General features: G+C 44.2%; 1 protein-coding gene across 1 annotated transcript in view; it reads right to left on the bottom strand.

The window, feature by feature from the left end:
* LOC144732885 (leucine-rich repeats and immunoglobulin-like domains protein 3) overlaps positions 1 to 6,455 on the bottom strand; it is a 115,919-nt gene extending 109,464 nt beyond the window's left edge. The window contains exon 1 of the mRNA XM_078614547.1: positions 5,787 to 6,455. Coding sequence (XP_078470673.1) covers positions 5,787 to 6,028 — 242 coding nt within the window. The 5' untranslated portion in view covers positions 6,029 to 6,455. The remainder of the gene's footprint in view (positions 1 to 5,786) is intronic.
* Between the last annotated feature and the right edge of the window lie 17,487 nt (positions 6,456 to 23,942).

Raw genomic sequence — 23,942 nt, 5'->3', positions numbered from 1 at the left:
AATTATCCAACTCGCTTATTAAATGCAAGCTAAAGCTCAAGATATCTTCTCCGACATACTCGTGCATCTGTTAAAGGCCCCTTAACAGATCTGTTAATTTGTTTACATATGCCGTATTACTATTATTCGTGCATTTGCTTTAAATTTCTTAAGCATCATTTTAATACTTTGTAATTAAGAACAAGAAAACTGCACGTAGTGACTTTACCGAATGAACCAAAGAGTATGGATTCCTGCAGTCACGAAAGCTTCAAATCAAGAACTGCATTTAGTTATTTATTTTTAAACCTGACGTTTTAACAAATAATCGCCACAATCGTTGTTGGACGTTCGCATTTTACTAAATGGCCCCGTATAAAACCCAGAAGACCATCGCATGAAGGTCACACTTTGGGAGGTGAAAGACACCACGGGAACTGTCTCTTGTGTACGTGCGTGCCTTTTTTTTCATCACGTGGGGAGGTGGTTTCTCAAAAAGGTTTCGGTGGCGAACTTCACGCTTGCCACAGCACACGCGTGCAGCAACATAACCATGGGCTCTGCCGTGGCATTTAATTGTAAGATCTGTCCACAGCAAAGAGAGCAAACGGGGAGCCCAAACACGGAAAGGCCTCTATCCCAGTTGTTCTTAACCTGGGGTGCACGCATCCCCTGGGGGGTGCGAGACATGTCCAGATTTTTTTAGAAGGCAAATAATCGAAAACACAAATGAAGGACGGGCACGTAAGTACAACTACTTTGTTTCATCAAACCCTCTGTATTAACACGCTACTTTTTTTGTTTTACGATTGAGAACCAAGGGGGTGCAGGCTGCAGTCAAAGTTAAGGACCACTGCTCTAGAGCAATCGGCAAACGGAGCAATAGCAACACCGGCAACCCATGCATCTCCAACTGAGAAAACAGTGCAGACTGAGAAAGAGGCTTGATTTACAACACACGTCTGTGTGTGTGTCCCAGCGGTAGTGTAGCGGTTAGCGACCCGAGTTCGATTCCCGCTCGCGGCAAACACCAGTGACGATTATCTGAACCGGTCATGGGACTCCCCTAGGTCGACTCAGCCTCAAATGAGAACCTGGTGCGGTGCGGAAAAACATCGCCACTGGAGAGACAAAGGCGGCCGGGCGTGGTGCTTGGCCACCCACCTCCTCGTGTGCCGTTCTGGCCTTCATAGGTGCTCGCTAACAGCACTTGTCCCAACAGCCTGTTAAGGCTATACAGGGGACCTTTGTCTTTGTCCCACTCAAGGTACCTGATCAGCGAATCAACCTGCCGTGACCTTGCTTGCCACACGTGTAGATGCGAGATCGGGGTGCACCGATTAAGGGTTTCAAACGATCTGCACCTCCTCCCCTCTGGCGATTCTATGAATTGTCACGTGCCACGGTCAACGTCTAGATTCAAGTATGGATTCCCTTTCATAACGATGGATTAAATGTACAAGTGGCCGCTGCATTTGGTTGGCTACGTACGGCGCGGTGCGAAAGAACTTCAACAAACATTGGGATCCTTGGATGAAATTCGCATTATAAATATGAATTATTATTATTACATGAACCCCTGAGAGTACATACAATAGAAACAAATTGTAAAGTACAATAATACATTCTCACAGATACATTTGGAGGTCGTTGCCAGGAGATGGAATCGAACCAGCGACATCTGGATCGTAAGTTCGATGAGCTATTTGACCGTTAACACTGCTGCATCTCCCTTCCGTCTTCGATTAAAACATGTGTACATGTGTGCGTTTTATTGATCTAGATATTTCTGTACGTGCGGCAAACCGGTAACCGTTTTGAGCGCTCTTTGCATTAGGTTATCGGTAAATGCAAAAATTAACGAATTTAGCAAACGTGGTATCTCATAATGCGTTAGCCTGCACTGCGTCCATATTATTGTTATAATGTTCTTAAGAGGCTAACTAGAATTAAAGTAAATATTTGAACTATGATCGTCATATAAAGTGATTTATGACTTCATTATACTCTATGACTGATACTTTTGGCTCAATTACGTATTTATTACACATTTTTTTAAGTTTTCAAATATCGTATTAATAAGATATTACTCTTTCTCAAATTAGTTTTTTTCCCCAATGCTTTACAGTTATTACTAATGTAGTGATGTATTAGTAAAAGCATTTTCGGATTATTTTTCATTAGGCTTGGATTATAACGTAGTGCTATGAACCTGCAGACCCGAGTTCAATTCCCACTCATTGTCCAATAACAGTGGCAAATCTTTAAACCGGTCCTGGGCCTCCCCTAGGTCAACTCAGTCTTAAATGAGTACCTGGTGCAATGTATAAACATCAGCACTGGCATTCATGTGCGCTCCAAAATAGCACTTGACCCAATAGTCTAATTAAGGCTACATGGGGATGTATCTTTGTATTCCTGTTATTAATTATTTAGATGTTATTTTGATTCCTGCAATCAATAATAAAAACACAATTTCTTGTTTAAGCACTACAATGATCCTATGACCTCTCATTGATTACTCCTATTAAGAATGCTATTATGGGTATCTGATGGTGAGTTATCGTTAATGGTACTAATCATACAACACGTGCTTGTGTGTCGCACTATTATGCTGATACTGTGTTGGTTTTGAAATACTTTTTTTGGAACAGAAGAATTAATGTGACATCGTTCCGTAATTTTGAGGCATTTCAGGCGTGTAAAACATGTTGTAAACCAGCCTGAGAGCTGTGTTTCACCAGTTAACCCCACTTCTCTGATGACGTCCTCAGTAATGATGAATATATATATCCAGTGTGTATATCATCTGGTCCATAACGTGCAGTTTACTCCTTAAAGTGTGACATCTGCTGGAAATTTCTCTTTTAAAGACGAAAGATGTCCGATTCCTGGGCCTAAATGGATGTTTTTTTTGCCCTTCTCGATATCTGCATTACATTCTTTCAATAACTTTAATATCCTATCTCGATCATGAGTCTGGGTTCCCATCTCTCACCCGAACAGCTGCCACGTGATAATATGAATTGCTGCTTTGTTGCTCCGATTGCTGCTAGCTGATGGCTTCAATAATCCGTGCTGTATCCAATGTGTGTGTTTAAGCTCCGTTAATAACAAGTGTTTGAGTGAATTTGTCAGAGTATTAGGAAGTCCCTGGGCATTTTCTTCATCAAGTATTGTTGTTGTCTGAGTGTGCGTAACATTAAAGACATATATATACATTATCATGTGTGTATTCTATTACTGTGTCATAAGAAATGTCTATTTTAAGTTATGAATGTGAATATGTATCAATGCTACGAGTTTGTTGTCCTTCCCCCGCACCTATGATTTGTGCGATTGGCTACGTACGGTGTGAAAGAAGTTCAACATACAGTGGATACCTAAAATAGGTTTATGCATTGTTAAACTATGTGTGTGTGTGTGTGCACTGCACTCGTATAAATCTAAAAATGCATGCCGCTAATAAAAACAAGTCCAAGTGGGCTCCAACTCGAGCGAGTGTGAGAAGTTACCATCTCTTGCTTACAGCTCCTAAGTCAGTTGCGAGTTAACTCAACAGATAAATGCCTTGATCACAAAACAAACATTGGTTATCCATAAGAGGTTGTGTTGGGGGGGGGCAAGATTGTGTAAATATAAATGTGTCGTTAAACCCGCCACCACCCGACACAGCCAATTAGCACGGTTTGTCACGTAAACCAAACACGCTAATTCGTTACGAGTACAGCACACCGGTTGTGTTGTAGAATAAACCCACGATATTTACAATTCGAGTACGACGTTTCACCAGTGATTGCAAGCGGCATCATCAGGCGACGGCCAAATTTGTGGCGGGTTTAACGACGCATTTATATTGACGCGATCTGACCCAAAACCCCCCCGCTTATGGCTACTATATTAGTCGCGAAAGCCTTCGTGTTATGCTTGCTTTGTTATATATGTGCTAGTGCACTATACCGCCGATGCAGAATCACCGAATAGCACAGTATATTGTTGTATTTTAATAGGTGTGTGGGTGTGAATTCCGTATGTGAGCAGTTATGCATGCGAATCACAAACATGATTTGTGTACGCGGTATATGTAGTGCACGCGTTCACGATCTCATGACAGGCATTGTGTACGACTAATTAACAGAGGTGGGACAAAGTCATTGTTTTGCAAGTCCAAGTCGAGTCGCAAGTCATCAAATTCATGACTCGAGTCTGACTCGAGTCCAAGTCACATGACTCGAGTCCACATCTCATAGGTGGGACAAAGTCATTGTTATGCAAGTCCAAGTCGAGTCGCAAGTCATCAAATTCATGACTCGAGTCTGACTCGAGTCCAAGTCACATGACTCGAGTCCACACCTCTGCTAATTAATACAGTGGCAGAGTGTCGGACTAGAAAGCGTATGTATACTTTGGTCAGTCAATGCACCCGTGCATTGCATTTCCATTGATCCGCGTTCAATAATTGTCCGAGGTATATACAAGAGCCCCCCCACTGATATGGTGTCGTGTTTCTGCCAACGGATAGCCCCAACCGTTTAACACACCACGTGTGTATCACTGGTCACTGGATCGGTAAGCAGACAGATCACAGCGAACGATGATGATGATGATATGCGCACACGTGCTGTATCAACGTACTCTTCTTAAGAGCAGGCGCATGTTGTAGTAGAGTCTAGGGCTGAACGATTTGGGGTAAATATCGAATAGCGATTTTTCTGACAGATATTCCGATTGAGATTTGATTTGCGATTAAATTTGTTTAAGTCAAGCTTCAGTTCAATATTCAGTGTGTAATAGATTTAAAACATGTGATGGAGCATTACCACATGATACCATCAAAATATTAACTGCTCTATATATTCTAATGCATGGATGAGAACTTAAAAGGTATGAATTGCTTCCAACATGTATTTATTATAAGGTTTTAATTGAAATGGAACAATCAAGCATAGAACAATTGTTAAGTTAAATAAAATTATAATAATAATACAAAAAAAACAATTCCAATAACAAAGTAATAGGACTTTTAAAATCGCTGCCTTTTACGATTGCTAATCGCATTGTTTCAAATTGCGCGTTTCGATTTGAAATCGATTAATCGTTCGACCCCAGACTATGGTGTACTCCAACCGTCAACATAATGTGGAGTGAGCAATAGTGTTTTACAGAGTTCACGTGGAGCGGTGGACACACAAGCGCAGTATAGGTAGGGACGCATCTTAATCGATATCGTGGCGAGCATTGACCACACTGGCCAAGCATAGATCCAACCACCTTGGACACCCCCCCCACCTTCTAAGCACCTGTGTGTAATCATGTACATCAACATGCGTACATAGCCCCCCCCTCCCACCTCCCCATAAACCCCCCACGATAGAGTTGCCCCCCACCCCTCCCAACTTGGTTGAGTTATCATCTGTAGGCAAGTCGCTTCTTGCAAGAAGAAGCGAATAGTTCAGTGAGCTTTACCTGGTAAGATAAAAAATATAGTTTCATGCACTTTTAAAAAAAGTGGTGTGTTTACCTTTCCTAGACTTTTCACTCCTCTCGTGCTTTTTGAACTGTTTGCTGTTGTAACGCCTTGACCCGTCCCTACTGGACATGTGAGAAAGAGCTTCATAGCTCATCGGATTTCTCCTGCAGTGTAAACACACACATACAGTAGTCTGATTGGGATCTTTCCAGCAGAGTATACAACACGAATGATGCTGCTACCAGAGTCCACATGGCAAGTGTGTGTACACGTGTGGCAGCCCCCCCCCCACCACCACCAACCTGCCCCCCCACCAACCTGCCCCCCCCCCACTCACACGTGCTCTGTCCCCGCCGGGAGCTGCTGCATGAGCTTCGTCACTGAGAGCGGCAGCCCCCCAGCAGCGCAGTCCGCGTGCGCGTCCCTGCAGCGGCACGACTCCGGGCACGCGTGCACCACCCCCACCACCACCCCCATCGTCACCAGCACCACCAGCAGCAGCAACAGCAGCAGCGGCGGCACCATCGTCCAACGCACTCCGCGGCGCTGGCCACAGTCTCCCCGCGCTCTCCTCGCCATGGCGAGCGGGGAGGATGAGTAGAGGGAGGATGGAGGGAGGGAGGAGGGAGGGAGGGAGACACCTCTACCCCAGCGGAGGAGGATGACGAAGACGAAGAAGAAGAGGCGGCGGCGGCGGCGACGGGGGCCGAAGATGGAACTTCACACTTGACAGCCCGCAAGAGTTTGCGCAACTTTTCTCACGGCCGGACGGGCCGAGGGCGCTCTTCAGCCGGCATTGGAGGAGGAGGAGTGGGTGGCTGTATCGGGGCTACTGCTGCTGCTGTTGTTGTTGCTGCTGCTGCGGCTGTCTTGTCTGCCTATGCAAGTGCCGATGAGTCCGGCGGCGGCGGCGGCGATTTCTCCGTTTGACGATTTGTTGTTGTTGTTGTGTCCCGGCCAACTCGCACTCGCAACTTCCCGAGCTCGCTGCGCGAATCCTTACCCACCCCACCCCACCCACTCACACAAGAAGCCACCCACCCACGTCTCAACTCCACTCCTCCCCTCCATCCACTGCGGCGTGTCCTCTGGAGGCCGCTTGCTCGTGAGTGAGCCAGGGGGTGGGAGCAGGCGGCCGTGGTACCGCCTGCCGCTTGACACACGAGAGGGTGGGGAGTGGGTGGGGGGGGGTGAGCCGTGCATTGAGGCTTGCCCGCACCGCACACTTAGCGTGTGTTGCCCGCACGCTCCTACTTGCAGCGCTGCTCTCTCGCGCTAAGAATACGGTGGGCGAAGTTTCGAAGTGAGCTCTTCGTCAGCTCAGCCCGATCAAACGACGAGCATCGATGCGTGCTCGTCGGGCGTTTGAAGCAACCCACCTCCCCCTCCCCGCTTTATCCAGGCCGGTCGGTGGACATTCCACATTCCGTATGGCGGGGCCGAGTAATGTTCTTCGGACAACCGCGATTGATTTCCCTGCAACGTGGTTCTCGTATGCATCCTGACGAATGGGTTGAGTCAACTGCCCAACCAGCATCTGAACTCAGGTGCGCGCGATATCGCTGTGCCACCTTTGTGTTGGTTATAAACCAGATTCAGTTCAGCCAGAGCTCTTCTCGAGGTGTGGGGAAATATTTTCGTCGCGGGGTTGGGAGTTGGTAAGCGCCGGGAAATACTCCATGAGAAATTAAGCCCTTGATATAACTTCGCATTTGAGTACACAGCTTAGTTTTCATTTGGTGGTAAGAGGGTTTTTTCGAGGGCTGCTTTCATATCCCCATGGCTTTCTATGACGTCTTCAATCGTTCCATGTTCTCTTATTTTCCATATTCATCCAGTATCTTTATTTTTCGTGGATTCGTATAACGTGCGCTCTGCTTGTTCTTTGCAACTCAGATTCAGTGTGCATGCAGTCTTCGACTTCCGAACGGGGCTAACGTTCTTGAGATCCGTTCATAAGCTGATTTCTTCGTATCTCAGAACTTAATTTGTATTGAACATGTGGTCAGTGTTATAACTTGTGTTATAGTAAACCAAAAAAAGGAAAGCATTGTTAAACTCATGAATAATAAATTTTGTACATTTGTATGAAATACTGTAAATAAAAAAAATTAAGTAAAAAAATTCAGCGTTATTGTTTTTTATTGGATGTGATTTACAATTAACACCTTACTGTACTGATGTGCATGCACATTGATTTTTCTTATATTTTGTATTTGTCATTTTGCCTAGCATTGTATGATATCCAATATATAATGCATACTTTCCATCTATTTTACAGTTGACAATGCCATTAGTTCGTCATATTTTTCAGCCTTGAATTATACCGTGAAAATTAAGATGTACGCATTGCTATTGTACAAGTGTTGTTTCATTTCCCAGCGTACGCATTTATTTTCTGCATGTCAAAGGAGGTAATTAACATGCAATGGTATGTTTCTTTTCATTGTCATATATATTTTACTGAAAGCACTCCATCCTCTTGTCTCTTTATGTCATCATTTTGATCTGGGTGTGCCTTCAATAACTCGGCCTATTCCAGTTGTGTCCCTCCAACAGTGATTGTATCTGTTGAGGTGAGCGGTGGTGTAGCGGTTAGCGCTACGCTGCGCTACGCAACTGGCGACCCGAGTTCGATTCCCGCTCAAGGCCAACACCCAGTGACGAATATTTGAACCGGTCCTGGGCCTCCCCGTAAGTCGACTCAGTCTCAAATGAGTACCTGGTGCGGTGTGTAAACATCACCACTGGGGAGACAAAGGCGGCCGGGCGTGGTGTTGGCCATCCCACCCCCTCGTGTGCCGTGCCGGCCTTCATTGGGTGCACGCTAACAGCACTTGCCCCAACAGTCTGGTCAGGCTATCCGGGGGGACTTTGTATTTGTTTGAACACTGCCAATGAACGTTTTGGGTTAGATCGCGCTATTTATAAATGTGTCGTAACCCTCCACCACCCGACACGGCCAATCAGTAAAAAAAAGTGTCATGTTGACAAAAGACAAATAGTTCACTACTTTTGCCCACCGGTGTGTTGAAGAGTGAATCCACAACAGGCTATGCAAGTTGGTGGTGTAGGAATGTCTTCTTCTCGAAGCGTGTAGGCCATGGCTTGCAACGACGATGGCGATTAAGCGAAGTTGTTCACGTACATCACATTGGCCAACTTTAAACGATGTAATTCTATGCTCTTTGGTTCTTTCGGTAAAGTCACGTAGGTATAAAATAAAATAAATCACGACGTTTCGGGCGGAACGCAAGCGTGGTCTACTGATGACGGACGCTTGTGTAGCGCCCGAAACGTCGTGATTTATTTAATTTTTCTACCTTCGTGACTTTACCCAAAGAACCAAAGGGTATGGATTCCTGCAGTCACGACAGCTTCAAATCAAGATGCAATTCTACTTGGAATGTTACGTTACGTCACACTGCCCAGATTTACATATCGTATGCAAGTTATTAAATGTTCGTGTGCTCTCTAACCAGCATCTACAATTATATTGCGGTTGGATGTGCCATTAGCGTGCGTCCAATTTCCCTGCTTTGCATTCTCGATTAATGTCCACTGCTTTTTGTGCACTGCTATTGGTTTGCAGTTGGCGATGTTGTCAGAGTATTGATGTGCAGTAGCAATGGATTGCCATTAAAACGTTTGGGAGAGCAAAGAAAATAATCAAATCCAAATTGTCACGTTTTAATTTGAATATGGTTCATTTCCAACTGCTCTCCAAAAGATAAATTGTGAAAAGGCTACGTTGTGTGCTGTGATTAATTGTATTGGTTTCACAGTCGCCAGCCGATTAGCACCATCTCTGAATTGTTTGTAATCCTTCATGTGTAGGATAATTTGACCTCAAATGTTTTCACTGCATCCTGAATGCATTCAACACAATGTAAAGGATGCATCATTTTTTTAATATATATCCTGTTAGTAAGTAGGATATGTTTTTTTTTACAATGATGGGTACAACTTTAGTAAATGGCGCTTCGTGGAATAAGAGGAATTCTGTTGTGGTGTAACTGTTAGCACTGGTTCTAGATTTGAAGCTTTCGTGACTGCAAGGATTCATATTCTTAGGTTTTTTCGGTAAAGTCACGTAGGTAAAAAATTAAAATTAATAAAAGTAAAATAAAATAAAAATCACGACGTTTCGGATGCAACACAAGCTTCCGTCTTCAGGTGGAACCACGATAGCTGTATCAAGTGAGAGAAATTCCAAGAAAATAGTCCTTGTATATATACTGGTTGAGGGTGGGAGGAGCCAAGGTAGGCCCTGAATATTTTTTTTTACTTTTATTAATTTTAATTTTTTACCTACGTGACTTTACCGAAAAAACCTAAGAATATGTTAGCACTGGACTGAAAATCCAGAGGTCGCCGGTTCGACTTGAGACAATTTGCTTTTTCTTAACCTCCCCGCCTCTATCCACCGAGCAGTCCTCATGAATTCGCGACAGGGTAAAGTGCGGGTGCGTCCACGTCTTCCAAGACGTCTGGTCGGTGTGGAGGAGTAGGCCTAAGCATCCTTCAGAACAGTGATTCTTAAGCTGGAGGGCACGCACCACCCTTGGGGTGCAAGATGCCCCATTTCTGGGTTGTGGCGAGACATGAGCAGATTTTTTTTTTAAGGTAAATAATCGAAACACACATTTAAGCACGAGCACGCGAGTTACTACTACTTTAAATTTTGATTTAAAGCTTTTCGTGACTGCAGGGATTCATATTCTTGGTTCTTTCGATAAAGTCACGTAGAAGGGAAATAATAAAATATATACAACAATATATAATTTTATTTTATTATTTCCCTTCTACGTGACTTTTCCGAAAGAACCAAGAATATTACTACTACTTTGTTTCATGAAACCCTCTATGTATTTATTAACATTGTACTTTTTTTTTACGATTGAGAACCGAAAAGGGTGCAAGGCTGCAGAAAAAAGAGTTAAGAACCACTGCTCTAGAGGGAATCTCTAGAGGGAATGTCGAGAGGGAATGTCTAGAGGGAATGTCTAGAGCTCCCTCTGGTGTGGAGGCCCTTCTGCCAACAGTGGCATGAGAAAGTAGTTCCAGGGCTCCACTTTAACCACTTACATGAATAACAGAGTGAAGCGGAACGTCAGCACACTGCATAGTACATCACTTTGCCTATATTCGTATACGTACGTAACAATAGTGTAACCGGTGGCATGTAAGATGCTATATGTACATTTAGATTGTGGTTGTTGTAGGGCACACTTTTCTATTGTGCACCTTAGATTACTATTGCTGCAAAAACAGGTGCTGATTACACATATTCATGGTAAATTTAGCGTTAGATTGACAACATTATGTGTTTGGTTTGACAAGAAACATGTTTGAAAAAAACAAATAAAATACACTGAATAAAGAAATTTAGTTAGGAAAAATATATGACGGTGTTTCAATACATGAAGATAAACTTTTAATAATTCTGTATCCTACGTGTTATTGTAACCCAAGTATTTCAACGCCTACAGAGACTTATAATAATGATGTATTACAATAGTTAAAATACTTAAGTGAGTATGACTTTCATGAACGTCGTTTAGTTAGTGGGTCATGACTTCCACCCATTTCTCTTCGGATTTTACTATTATATGAAATGTTTTTATTGTTTTACCGGGTAAGGCCCACTGACGATACAGCTCTTTTTTCAGAAGCGATCTAGCCCCTAAATGATAGCTCAACGAAGTGGCTTGTCACGTGGAAATGTATAGCAGGCAAACACTCTCCATGATAAAATATTGCAGATCCCTTGGACAACTTGCACAGTCTTTTGAGTGTGTAACAACAATTGAAACGTATCAGAGAATAAAGCCGCAATAGTGTGCCAGGTGTGTGAATTATGACAGTGTGAACAAACGACTGAACGTGTTTGTGATCGTGACATATCTGACGCGTCGGTTGATATTTGAATTCCAGCCTCCGTTGCTCCTGCTGAGAGGTTGATTTTGGACGGCGGCTGAGTTGGAATAGAGGACATGCAGCAGTCGTGGCGATTCTGCATGACGAGATGTGATTTGTGCCCATTTTGGGTTTGATGAGCAACTGTACAGCAAACAAGATACTTTATTGACGTGCCTTAGACAGATCCCCACGTGAAGGCAGTGGACGCATTTAGGCCTTGCTTCATCGCCCGCTGATGAAACCTGGAAGCAACCGCTGGCGAGTGAGAGTCAGAGCAGTGACAGGAAGCAGCCAGGAAAGGGGGTGAAACTTTCGCTCCCCAATGTCTTGCTCACGCCACTGCTTGTGGAAAGACCTTGACTCTGCGGAGCCATAGAGAGCCCCCTCCAGCGGGGATGTGTGCTAAGGAAACTCACTAATCTAACGAAACTGACTCAGCTATTTTTTTTTCCCAGTTAAGGCTCACAGAAGCGACCTGGCCACAAATGATGGCTCAACGAAGCAAGAATGTATAGCAACCAAACACTCTGAACGCGTGTTTCTAAATGTGGAGGGAAAAACCGGAGGACCCGAAGAAAAAAAAATACACGCGACCGCGGTGAGAGAGAGAGACACGCAAACTCTAAATGTACAGACGTCAGGGTAGGGATCGAAACCACAATACTCCTGCATACCAGGCGAGGGAGTAAACATTTCGCCATCGTGGCACCCCACACTGGCCTGACCAGACTTTCCCCCCCCCTACAGATAGGCTGTGAAGTACACATTTAGACTGCTGGGTGGACAGAAGCAGTGGGTAATAGCTATTCTTGCCCGTCATGAGATCAAACAGGCGACCGAATAACTATCAGTTTTTATGTTACCAAGTCGAACACACTTAGCTATACAGCTCTTTTTCAGAAGCTATCTGGCCACGAACGATAGCGCAATGAAGTGGCTTATCGCGTGGTAATGTATAGCAGCCATATTCTCTCAATGCATGTTGATTCTAAATGTGGACGGGAAAACCGGACGACCCGTCATTCTAACTCCAGTGTACCTACCATTACACCACAGGAGTGAAATGATACAGAGATGTCAATTATTGTTGTTATTATTAACAACATCGCACACTATTTTGAAAATAGATTTTGTCGAATACATCAAAAAACGCTCAGCTTCATTTACGACTCGGATTTTAAGCGACCACACTAATTACTTGTTTTTAAGGCCATGGTCATAATGTCCGGTTATTTGTCTAAGTAACACCCGTGGATCTTGTTCCAACGGTTTACTCGAAAGCATTCACAACTACCCTCATATCGGTGGCTTGAATCTGGTGAAACCGCACTTAAAGCATGCGAGTCAAAAGGTTAATAAAGCCGCAAGATCATTATCAATATCGGGTTACGCTAAATTAATGGGCGCAATGAACGAAGGCACGTCTGCAACCGAAGCTGCAGTACTCTCCGTGCGATGCCTCGCAGTCGAGTTTTTTTTACGACCATTTAATGTGGCCAGCCTTCAACAAAACGCAATCCGTCCCAATGGTGCGCTCCGTGCCTGTGGTGCGTCCACTCTCAAGCCACGACTGCAATGAGCCCGCGTTGCCCTGTGCAGATGCGGTCCACCTTAATCCCACCACGTGAGCCACCATTTCATAGCTTTATCTCCCCTTTGGTCAACCCCGTCTGCGTGTGTACCTCCGCCACTCTTTGATGGCAGAATGCCGCGAGGTTTGGCCATCATATGTCATTCCTGCCAGAGCCTTCCCCTGCTCACATCAATTTGCCATGGATTCTTGTTTGTTCTCTAACACATGTGTTTTTCTTGTACTCTTCACAAAAGATGCGGGTCACTCGAGGTTAAGCTCCGGTTTTTTTGGTTGGTTCTGGATAACCGTTGGAACATCGCAGATCACGGAAAGTGTGTGGGAGTGGTGGTAGGCAACATCTGGCAACTCCTGTGCAGTGGAAATGTAATAAATCATACTTAAGTAATGAAAAAATTCGCCAATCGCCGATGTTGCACGGTTGGATACGTATGGTGTGTGCAAAAAACGTTCAACATACATACATGCAAAGATGTTTGTTATTATTATTCATTTTAGTCAGAGATGACGATCCATTCACACCTCCCGACTCGGAGGGATGGGCATCTTAGCCGCGTCAAACCGCACAGAGCCGAAACATCACCCCAGTGTTCTGAAAATCAGATCTCGTTCAGTGAACCGTGTACAGCCATAACACGCGTTCAATAAAGCCACAATTGGGCAAGGTTCTCTTGTCTATATGTTTAAAATGATAGTTACTTGTATAATGTTTTAAAAAAGCGAACGCGAGTGTTGAGTGAGGTCCGAACCGGTCATGTGCCTCCCCTCACCAACCTGCTCTCACCAGCGTGGCGAAGTATGGCTCGGGTTGCCAGCTGTCCAGGTCTTACCTGGACAATCGTGAATTTGTATCTGTGTTTGGGTGGCAGGAAGTTATTTGTTTGTGCCAAGATCTGGTACTGGCATTGTGTTGAACTTATTGGAGTATATGGCACAGTTTTGATAGACTTAGGCTGACTGAGATACATGGGTTTTGGTTTGTGCAAAAAAAGTGGCAACTCGGGGTATAATCAATTAAACCCCAATGACATACATGGTGTAGACAGGTCTTCAGTCAAAACATTTTTTTTTCGGGTGAGATCGTGTAAATATAAATGTGTCGTTAATCCCACCACCAGTCGACACATCCAATTGGTAAGGTTTGCCACGTAAACACAACAAAGTGGCTGCGTCGGGTTGAACAACACATTTATATTGACGGGATCTAACCCCAAAAAAGTCCACCTCTATTACAAATAAAATTAGTCGCGAAAGCCTACCACGTGTTAAACGTGTCTTCATTCATCAGTTGGGTTGACAAAGGGCTGTACATTGACAACACAACCACCGCGAGCAGAAAGTCACTTGAAAGAGGACCCGTGCAGTAATGCTGGTCCCATTAACAGCAATGCCATTAGTTCAACAACTAACTTGCATTAATTCAATATTAATACTAGAAAAGGTGATATTTAACTTGCCTATGTTCCTCGGTTACTGTTATTTTCGACGGCTTGTGCAGTAACTGTGGACATTCTCCGCAGAATTGCCACGACTGGATGGTGGACTATGTAGTCTGTGGTTGCCCGCGAAAGACATTAAACAATCGGGCAATTAGCGCCAACATCGCAAAGGCAGCTGCAAAATATTTTCACGGAGCTGAAATACCAGACGCTTTGATATTCAATAGGCCATTGAAGTCATGTAAATCGTGGGCCAACATTTCTTTTTAGGGGAACAAATTAATCACTGTGAATTCCAAGAATAAAGCTTACATTTTAGCTAAGAATTTACTTGGAAAACATCCTAATCTTTGTTGTTTCATGGATTTGTTTTAAGGGTCACGTATTTTGGCCCTTCTCAGGGACTTTAATTGAGTTCTCTGAAAAATAATAATTCTAAGCGACATTTATTTTTACATTCATTTCCAAGGCATCACTTTTAAATATCATCAGAGTGTATTTTATAAGGTTGCACTCATTACACACAAAGTGATTGCCACAAATGACCAAATGAACCACAATACCTTGCTGATTTCTTATAAACCATCACGCAAACTCCAGTCATCCTCGCAGCAGCAGCTGTTGGCTAGCTATAGAACAAAGACGGTCAGCACATCGCGTGCTTTCAGATGCGTTTCTGCGACCGTCTGGAACGCTCTGCCCTCTGCTATTAGGAAGCCACTAGAGCTATGCACTTTTAAATATAGATTTAAATGCATGAAACGTTTTGTACATTGTGTATATTTCTAACGATCATCAACCATACGGCCTGCCGTAAAATATGTAAATGAAAAAAGTTAACGATTTTATGAGCTTAATAAAATGCAGCCCTTTTCAATCCTATAAACGAAACTATATTTTTTATTTTAACAGGCAAGGCACACTAAGCTATATAGCTCTTTTTCAGAAGCGACATGGCTATCAAAAATGATAGCTCAACGAAGTGGCTCATCACGTAGAAATTTCTAGCAGCCAAACACTCTAAACGCGTGTAGTTTCTGAACGTGGAGGGAAAACTGGAAGACCCGGAGAAAAATCCACGTGACCGCAAGGATAACATCCAAACTCCAAATATACAGGCGTTGGGGTCGGGATCGAACTCACAACCTCCTGTATACCAGGTGAGGTAGTTAACATCTCGCTACCGTGGCACCTGGATGAAGGCCTTCATCCAGCAATCCACTGTTGGATGAAGGCCTCCCCATACCGTGTAAATAGTGAACCATACTTCCCCACGCTGGTCAGTGTGTATTGCTGAGAGGGGGAGGGTGGATCCAGGACCAGTGTTGATCTATCACTCGCCACTGATGTTAGTCGTGACAATGAATCAAACTCACTAAGCCAGGAATCGTAAGGTTTGTAGCACAGTGCCCGACCAATACACCACCTCTCCCCACCCAATTAGATGTTATCATTTTCAAATTGATGCAGAGATTCACGGGATCCCGTATATATATATATATTTTAAGACTCACAAATTGCATGCGCATTAATTGGAAATAATTTTGCACTAAAACTACCATTTATTTAACAATATCACAGCGTTAACATTTTTTACACGGAATTAATGTTCCAATATTCTGGGCCGGTAAGTTACAGCCAGAGTTATTTTAGGCTCCCAAAATGGGCAATGCAAAGTTAATTTATCCCAAAAAATCCAAACGCGTATCTGATAAACCAGAAAAAAAATAATCAACCAAAAACACATTCGGATATCGGTGCAGATGTGGTAATGCAATTGGACTTCTAATCCAAAGCATACTTTTAGTTAACACACATCACATTTCCCCCCTTCTTTCACACGAACAATCTGAGACACCCTGATAATGTGACACGTTTCTAATGAATCCCAAATGGAGTTTTCAAGACAAATGAAAACAGTTTTCACACTCCCCAGAAGTTAATAATTTTAGTAAATATGCCTGCAGGCAAAATCCATTATATCGTATACCACATTTATAATAAGTACGGTATGGACATTGTATGACTGGACATTGATTATGCAGCGTTATATATCAATATTAAATTCCATTTGTTTTTGTTACATATGCAAGTTGCTTAGACGGCCACTCTAAGAGACTACGGTATTGTAATCATATTTTTTGTAATAGAGTATCTGCTTGCGTTTAACAGGTAGGCTGTCGCGACCAATATCATCCATAATTGGGATGTTCTGTTTACCTGACAAACCTTACTAATTGGCAGTGTTGGGTAAGTGGCGGGTTTCACGACAGATGTATATATTTACGTAATATAACCCAAAAAAACGTGTATTGCGGAGTATCTGCTTTAATTTACAAAAAGTATTTAGGCATTGAAGAGTTGCCACTTTGGTATTGAAATGTAAACTTTTCAACGTACACGAAGACAATACAATTACATATCCCGTGTTTTGCTTTTGAAAGAGAGTGTCGAATTTGCGTTTTCGGCTAACACATTCTTAACGCTAAATAGGATCTCAGACGGGCACATCATAGGACGGACGAACTTTAAAGGCCTCGGTGTGAGCGATCGCAGCAAATGAATGTTGATTGCACTTTGCCAATACCGTCAATTTACAGCTAAAAATGTAGTTAAATTGCAGGTGCAGACCTGCATTTTCTTGATTTTGTCACTACTCATGCGTAGGCTCTCCACTAAGGGGAGCTCAAGAAAACCCCTCTAGAGTGTGTTTGGCCTACTCTTCCATGCTGACCATCAATCTTGCAAAATGTGGGAACATGTATGCGTGTCGGATAGAATGTAACGTAAGCCAACGATTTTGGGTTGCAGTAACTTTAACTTTGTAAAAGATCTAGATTTTACTCTGTTCTCAAGGCAGCACCGATCCACAGCAGTACGTGACTTTTAAGTCTACACCTGTACAACTAACGTTGGCTATGCACCTCGCGCCATTGCTTCGACCGCTGCACCCGGGAGATGAGAATCGAAGGTCCGGTCTGCTAACCATTAACACCACGGGAGCATCCAACAATGACCAACCGGTCCACATTATAACCAAACATCTATCAGAGCAAACAAAATCCACAATGCGCAACTACAAATCCTTTTACTGGTAGGAACCTCCTGGTTACACCAGCCCACAGGGGATTATTGTGTCCGTCCGTCCGTCGTGCAGGGAGGGGCTGGGTGGGGAGGTGACGGTTTGGAGGGGCTGGGTGGGGAGGGTGGGGAGGGGCTGGGTGGGGAGGGTGGGGCTGGGTGGGGGGTGGGAGGGGTGGGGCTGGGTGGAAAGTGGCTGGTCACCCCGTGGTACCCTTATAAAACTCAACGTTTAACCTACTCACGCCGGCTTGTGCCCGCCCTCACAGTCGGGCATATTTGCGGAATACACCACGTCGCCGTTGACCCTGGCCATTGACCGAGCAACCCAACGTTCCTACCAGCTCCCTCCACAGGAATGTGTTTTTGGTTCAAGATTTTCCAGAAAACTTTTGGCTAACGATGCACAACCCTTCTTTTCGAAATGACACACGTGCACAAAGAGCTTTGCCATCAAAACGTTTAACAAAAAAAATCGCATCGCAAAGCTGCGAAAACACCTTTTTGGGCTATTCGTGTAGTAATCGCTTGTTGACTTATCTATTTGCGTTCACGTATTTCGACTGCAGTGTGTTCCATCGTTCGCAAGTGCCACTCAGCAATGTGAAACTACCATGGCAAAGAATGTCCAGTAAATACGGTGCCTCTTAATGCTGGCTAGCGCAGGAGTGCAGTGTTGGGGAGGGCGCCAGACCCGGCCACTTTTGTCTCCCTTACTATGATGTCGACACACCACACTTGATATTAATTTTGGTCTCAGTGGACCTGGTGGAGACCCAGACTGCACCACGAAAATCTTGATTTGAAGCTTTCGTGACTGCAGGAATCCATACTCTTTGGTTCTTTCAGTAAAGCCACTAAATAATATATAGATATATTATTTTTTTACTTATTTTATTTTTCTACCTACGTGACATTACCGAAAGAACCAAAGAGTCTGCACCACGAAAGTAACTGCCAATGTAATGGTATTGCAAGGCCAGGGTTTGACTCTGCCCATTCGGATTGCAGTGCGGTGCACTGTAAGAGAGTATACACCCTACAGCACGCCCACCATGGCGATGGAGCATTGAACTCGACCCATAAGCAAGGTGCTCAGATGGCCACGGCTTTGGATGGTCTTAATCCAGCAATGAATTGTTCATGGCTGATGATGATGATGAAAACAATAACTGCTACCATTAACACCTAATCTTTGCACGTAATAAAATAGCACTTTTGTTTTTAGTAGGTAATCTGATATGTATATATCTAAGGCAATGTCCTCACGTCAATAGTATTATGGGGAGACTCGCGTTCACCATGGGAATGTGGAATTTCGACCACAGGCTCAGAAGACAGACAAGAACACTGCCCTAATACTCCTTTGAACCAGGAGACGCCTGCCCTTCTGACTTGACTTGTCACGACATTACTAACGATCTCGGTGCATATTGGCCTGCGTTTCTTTCATGCTTTTCTCTCAGGCTCGTGATAAAGTGGGGGAGGGGGGAGGGAATGTGTGGGGTTTAGCCCCTCCGAACTGTCCCTACCCATCCGGTCCGGGCCTTACATTCGCTCCCTTTGAATTGGCACCTGTGCAAGCACTGTGAAAGCAGAGTTTGCCAATGTTCCGTTTGATGAGGCGAGGGCTTCGTGCCCTCAGTGGATCCCGTGCACATCCCTGGCATACTGAAGGCAGGTGCACACTTTGGTGTTTTTATGAGCTCCGTTGCAAACTGACGTTCGGTCAGCGGCATTGCTGCATTTAATTTCAGCGTTCGCCCGACCAGTGCACGACGGCGTTCGGAGAACGTTTAAACGCGGCGTTAAAGATCAACATCGAACAGGGGCAAATGTGTTTTGTAGATTTTCATATTTCGAATGCTGTTCTTGTTGTTGTTTCAGATGGGGGGAAAAAACTGCTTGGGTCTGCATCGCGATTATAATCGCAGTGCAGACCCAAGCTGTTTAGCAACCATAAACACATGAACAAACCCAAGTATACAATTTACGAGTAAAACTCTACTATCTACACAATATACATAGACGTAAAATGTAAAAAACCTAAATATCTTGGGAAAAGTGGCCAATCAGTTGTTTGAATTGTCATGTTTGAATTCAGCACGTCAAAATCCATAATAAACAGCACATTTCATCTCTGAAGCAGACGACGTCTAAAAAAAAATAATCGCAGACCAGTGCTATTACTCGTAGCCGCAACATTTCACCGTCGTCCAATGCCGTCTGTAGGCAGCAGTTCAGTTGTCGCTGCCAACTTGCACGGCAGCGTTATTATATTTAACAGGCAAGGGGCCTTATCCTTCATTGTCTCGGCTGCGCACCATCCAAGGATAAAGCGTTCGTGCTCGGTGCCATCGCCGCGGTGGGTGACATAAGGTTCCAACATGGCTCTCTCATTCTCCCATCATCCCAAGGTCACGAGTCGTGACGGGCACTGCATCTGTTCGAGGATAATGTGACTTCCAAAATGCCAACGCCGTGCAGATGTGCCCCGCGCACTGGCCCGCCAGCCTGGTAATGGGACACGCGTTAAAGGGACAACGCACGCCACTGTAACACAATTAACCGTGACACCGGGGCAATATGTTGACTGCTCGCTGCCAGAACCCGATGTTAATATCTATTCGCCGGGAGATACATTGTGTGCGCGTGTGTGTGTGTTTGTGTTTCGTCCGCGTCGCGTTAAAACACACATTGAATTGGCAGACGCACGCAGACAGTGCTAGTTTTAAGCTTAATGAATACTAAAATCTGTTGGAAAGTTTACGTTGCATGTTTAGAGATGTTGGCACGCGTTGAATAGGGTTAAGCCAAGTGGGAAGAGACCCAAATATGTGCTCCGTACTTGAAGCGTCCAGCTTCTAGGCCATCACATTCAACCCTTTTTGAACCGGTTAAATAGGTTCCGGCAAGTTGGGCGCTGTTCATTCGTAATCATGGGTTTCACACGGCTGCCTATTCAACCTAGAATAGTGGCGACATGTGAATAGAATGAATACAAGGAGGTTTGTCAAGATGATTTGGCCGAATGAGATGCGGGACTTGGCTGGCACAATCGGCTACCTCGAGCTACTGCTACCAGCTCTTTGTTGCCGTACATTTTGCGCGATTGGCGCAACGACGAGTTGTCGTGTAATCCTCGATTCCGTCTCTTTAGCACGGTAAAACAGACATGGCACTACTTGCTCGACACATTCGCTGGTCTTCACTCGATAACTTTATCTTTGCAACTTTGCAGACGGTGTTGGGGTGGTGGGTCCCTCCGTTGTGTTTGCCCACTCTGGAAGTCACGCGCCCTCTCTAAAACAAATGTGCAAGCTGGAATTTTTTTTTGGTTATTGTTTTTGCTAAATTGTGGCATATGAATCATAATTGCATTACTTTTTGGTTCTTAAGTGAAAAAGCTAAATGATAGACAAAATCTGTACACAAACCAACAATGTTACCATCGTCATCATCATCACCGTCGGATAACTTCTATCCAAATGCTGGACTAAGCACTCTTCCTGTGATGTCGGCTGTGCTGGGTGTTTGACCATACTTCACCATGCCGGCCCAGCACCAGTTCAGATATCACTTTCCAATGATGTGAGTAATCAAACTCAGATGGCTGAGTGCACTAACCGCTGAACCACAGCTCCCTCCACATGTGATAATAATGATAACGAGGCCAACCGCATGCAATTTGTACGCGTCAATATGGTCCCATTGCATAATTAACGCGTAAACAGAACAGATGCACGTAGGCCTAGCATTAGATTGGCGCAGCTTTGTATTTAACAAAAAAAACATTTGGCACTGCCGATTCTAAATAAATATAATGGTTTACGCCGCAATACGTCCTTGCAAGGCCTTCAAAACATCCCATCGAGAGAGAAAAAAAGGGCCACGCGAAGTATGTGCTCCTTTTGCCTTTCAGTACCGTGAGCTGCACATGTGCGCGACACACACCCTCTCGGCACAGGAGCCTCGGTTGTAGTTTTTTGCCCAGCTGAAGGCGCATTTCGCAGCGAGCACTCGCCCGTTTACCACAAGATTAATTCGTCTACGACAAGCGCGCAAGGTTAAAATTACACCGTCGGTATGCGTCCAGCAAAAAATGAAGATATTGTTATAGTTAAGTCCAACCAATGTACTCATTGTTGCACCTGCATAAAAAAAATAGCTTTTGTCTATTAGGCCTATGGGGAGGAGTGGTCGCGCAGCGGATTGCAACACTGCTAACCCACGAATCCGACGAACTAAGTTCGAATCCGAGTCACGAAAACAACTGGCGGTCAGCGGCATCTGAATCAGTCGCGTGCCCCCCCTACCGCTGCACTCCCACTACCTCCGCCCCAACCTTCACCAACCATAACTGACCACCATGGTGAAGTATGGTCAAATAAACCTTCTAGCTGATACGGCATCGGGGGCCCTTCGTGCAGCAGTGGGTTCAGTGGTTAACCCAACGAGGTGGCTGTTTAAGGGCTTCGTGTGTTCTTCGTACAATGAAGATAAAACGTTGAATTCAACATTTGTACAGCATTCTGGTCACGTGCCATCCTAAAATGTAATTGTATGTTAGGTTATAGAAAATGTGCCAAAAATTTTTTCTCTCCAAGTAATTATAGTAATAGGGGATGGATTTGTTTTTCTTTCAATTTGTAGAATTAAAATTAAGGGTTACGATTTTCAAAATCAAATACTTTCACGTCACAGCCAAGCTGCCATTTATATATTTCAGACCACAAGCAAAGACTACACGTACATGTGTGTGTATGCTTCACTTAACTTTACGAAAAAAACAGAATAACATCTACAAGAAAGTATCGCCACAAATTTGTAAGATTTTTTTACACAGAAATGCCATTGACAGAAATCGTGTAAAAATAAAAGTGGTTTTGATAACTGCAGAAATGGACATAATCTCTTCACATATATCCGACACCGTGCCTGTATTTCTATGACTCTATAGCACTCGGCATCAGCACTAATGAGCATGCAAATGCCATTCTTGGCTTGACTTTTGACAAATAGTGCCCGGTCATTAAATAAATTTCCTTTTCAAGGGCCGGTTAAACGTGAGTACTGTACTGTAGTTCTATTTTTCCCCCATTCACACAGGTAACGTTTGTTTCCACTTATGATGTGTGTATATTATATATACTGTACTGTAGAGATAATTAAACATTCTCAACTCAATATCTTTTGTTAGTGACAACATTGAAGTGATGAGGCTGTGTTGTGAGATGTTCCTGTTGCACTGCTATTACCAACTGCCACGAAGGCTCAATCAATCACATATATACCGTGTTTCTCTTATATTAGCAGTGCTCCTATTTAAGGGATGCTGTGACCAGTAAAACCACGCTGAACTCGCAAACCACAGATGCGGCAGATGTAACAGCGGGACAGGTTTCTTAAATCCCATCACCTCGTCTCTCTCCAGCCAACGGTATAAATGGGTAAACCGCCACGGTCAGTAAATCGACAGGTCCCATGAGGTGGGGCAAAGTGTGGCGACACTCCCGCCTCTCCCGAAAACATCTGGCAAAGCGTGGAAGAGTAGGCCGTAGCACCCTTTATATGGGTCGTGGTAAGAGGTTATATAGGTCAGAAAGGGGGAGGAGCAAGGGGGGAGAGGGAGGGGTGGGGGTGTGGGGTAGGGGGAGGGGGAGGGCGAGCGCTGCGTGGTGTAGTAGTACCTGGAAGATATGATAGACTACAAAGCAGTTAGGGTTTTACCTGTATAACCTCTTACCACGGCAACTCTCTCTCCCACTTGAGCAAACAATTATTCTTGCTGTGGGTTTCCCACTTGATGATGATTGCTTGTGTTGCAATCGAAACGTCGTGATTTCATTTATTTTCTTTTCTACCTACGTGACTTTACCGAAAGAACCACGAAAACTTCAAATCTCTTGAGTTCACTTGAGTGGGTGCAACCGGCTCGCCCTATCCCTCTCCTCCTGTGATCGTAACGAGGGGACAGGCCGGTTAATAAAGACAACTAAAATAGACGATTGCGTTATTTATAAATGTGTCGTAACCCTCCACCACCCGACACGGCCAATCAGTAAAAAATGTGTCACGTTTTCAAAGGACAAAATAATTGACTTCTTTAGCCCACCGGTGTGCTGAAGAGAGAATCAACAGTATTTTAAAATTTGAGTACGACGTTTCGCTGATAATTAAATTTGTCCTTTGAAAACATGACACATTTTTTACTGTTTGACCGTGTCGGGTGGTGGAGGGTTGCGACACATTTATAAATAACGCGATCTGACCCAAAACCCTATATTATGAATAATATTGGTCGCGAAAGCCTACGTGTTAAATTAAAATAGACGAGTTTGGAGGCGATGAGTGGATACTCTGCATTGTGTCCCTCCCTCCTCTCGAGGGTCGAGTGACTCCACCACCGAGGGACACCATAAGGTTTGCGGAACGGCAGTTCTTTATTTCAAAGTGTTCC

This window comes from Lampetra planeri, chromosome 44 (assembly GCF_965212315.1).
Source record: "Lampetra planeri chromosome 44, kcLamPlan1.2.h2, whole genome shotgun sequence".
In the NCBI taxonomy this organism is placed as follows: Eukaryota; Metazoa; Chordata; class Hyperoartia; order Petromyzontiformes; family Petromyzontidae; genus Lampetra; species Lampetra planeri.
This window is presented reverse-complemented; position numbering and strand designations above follow the sequence as displayed.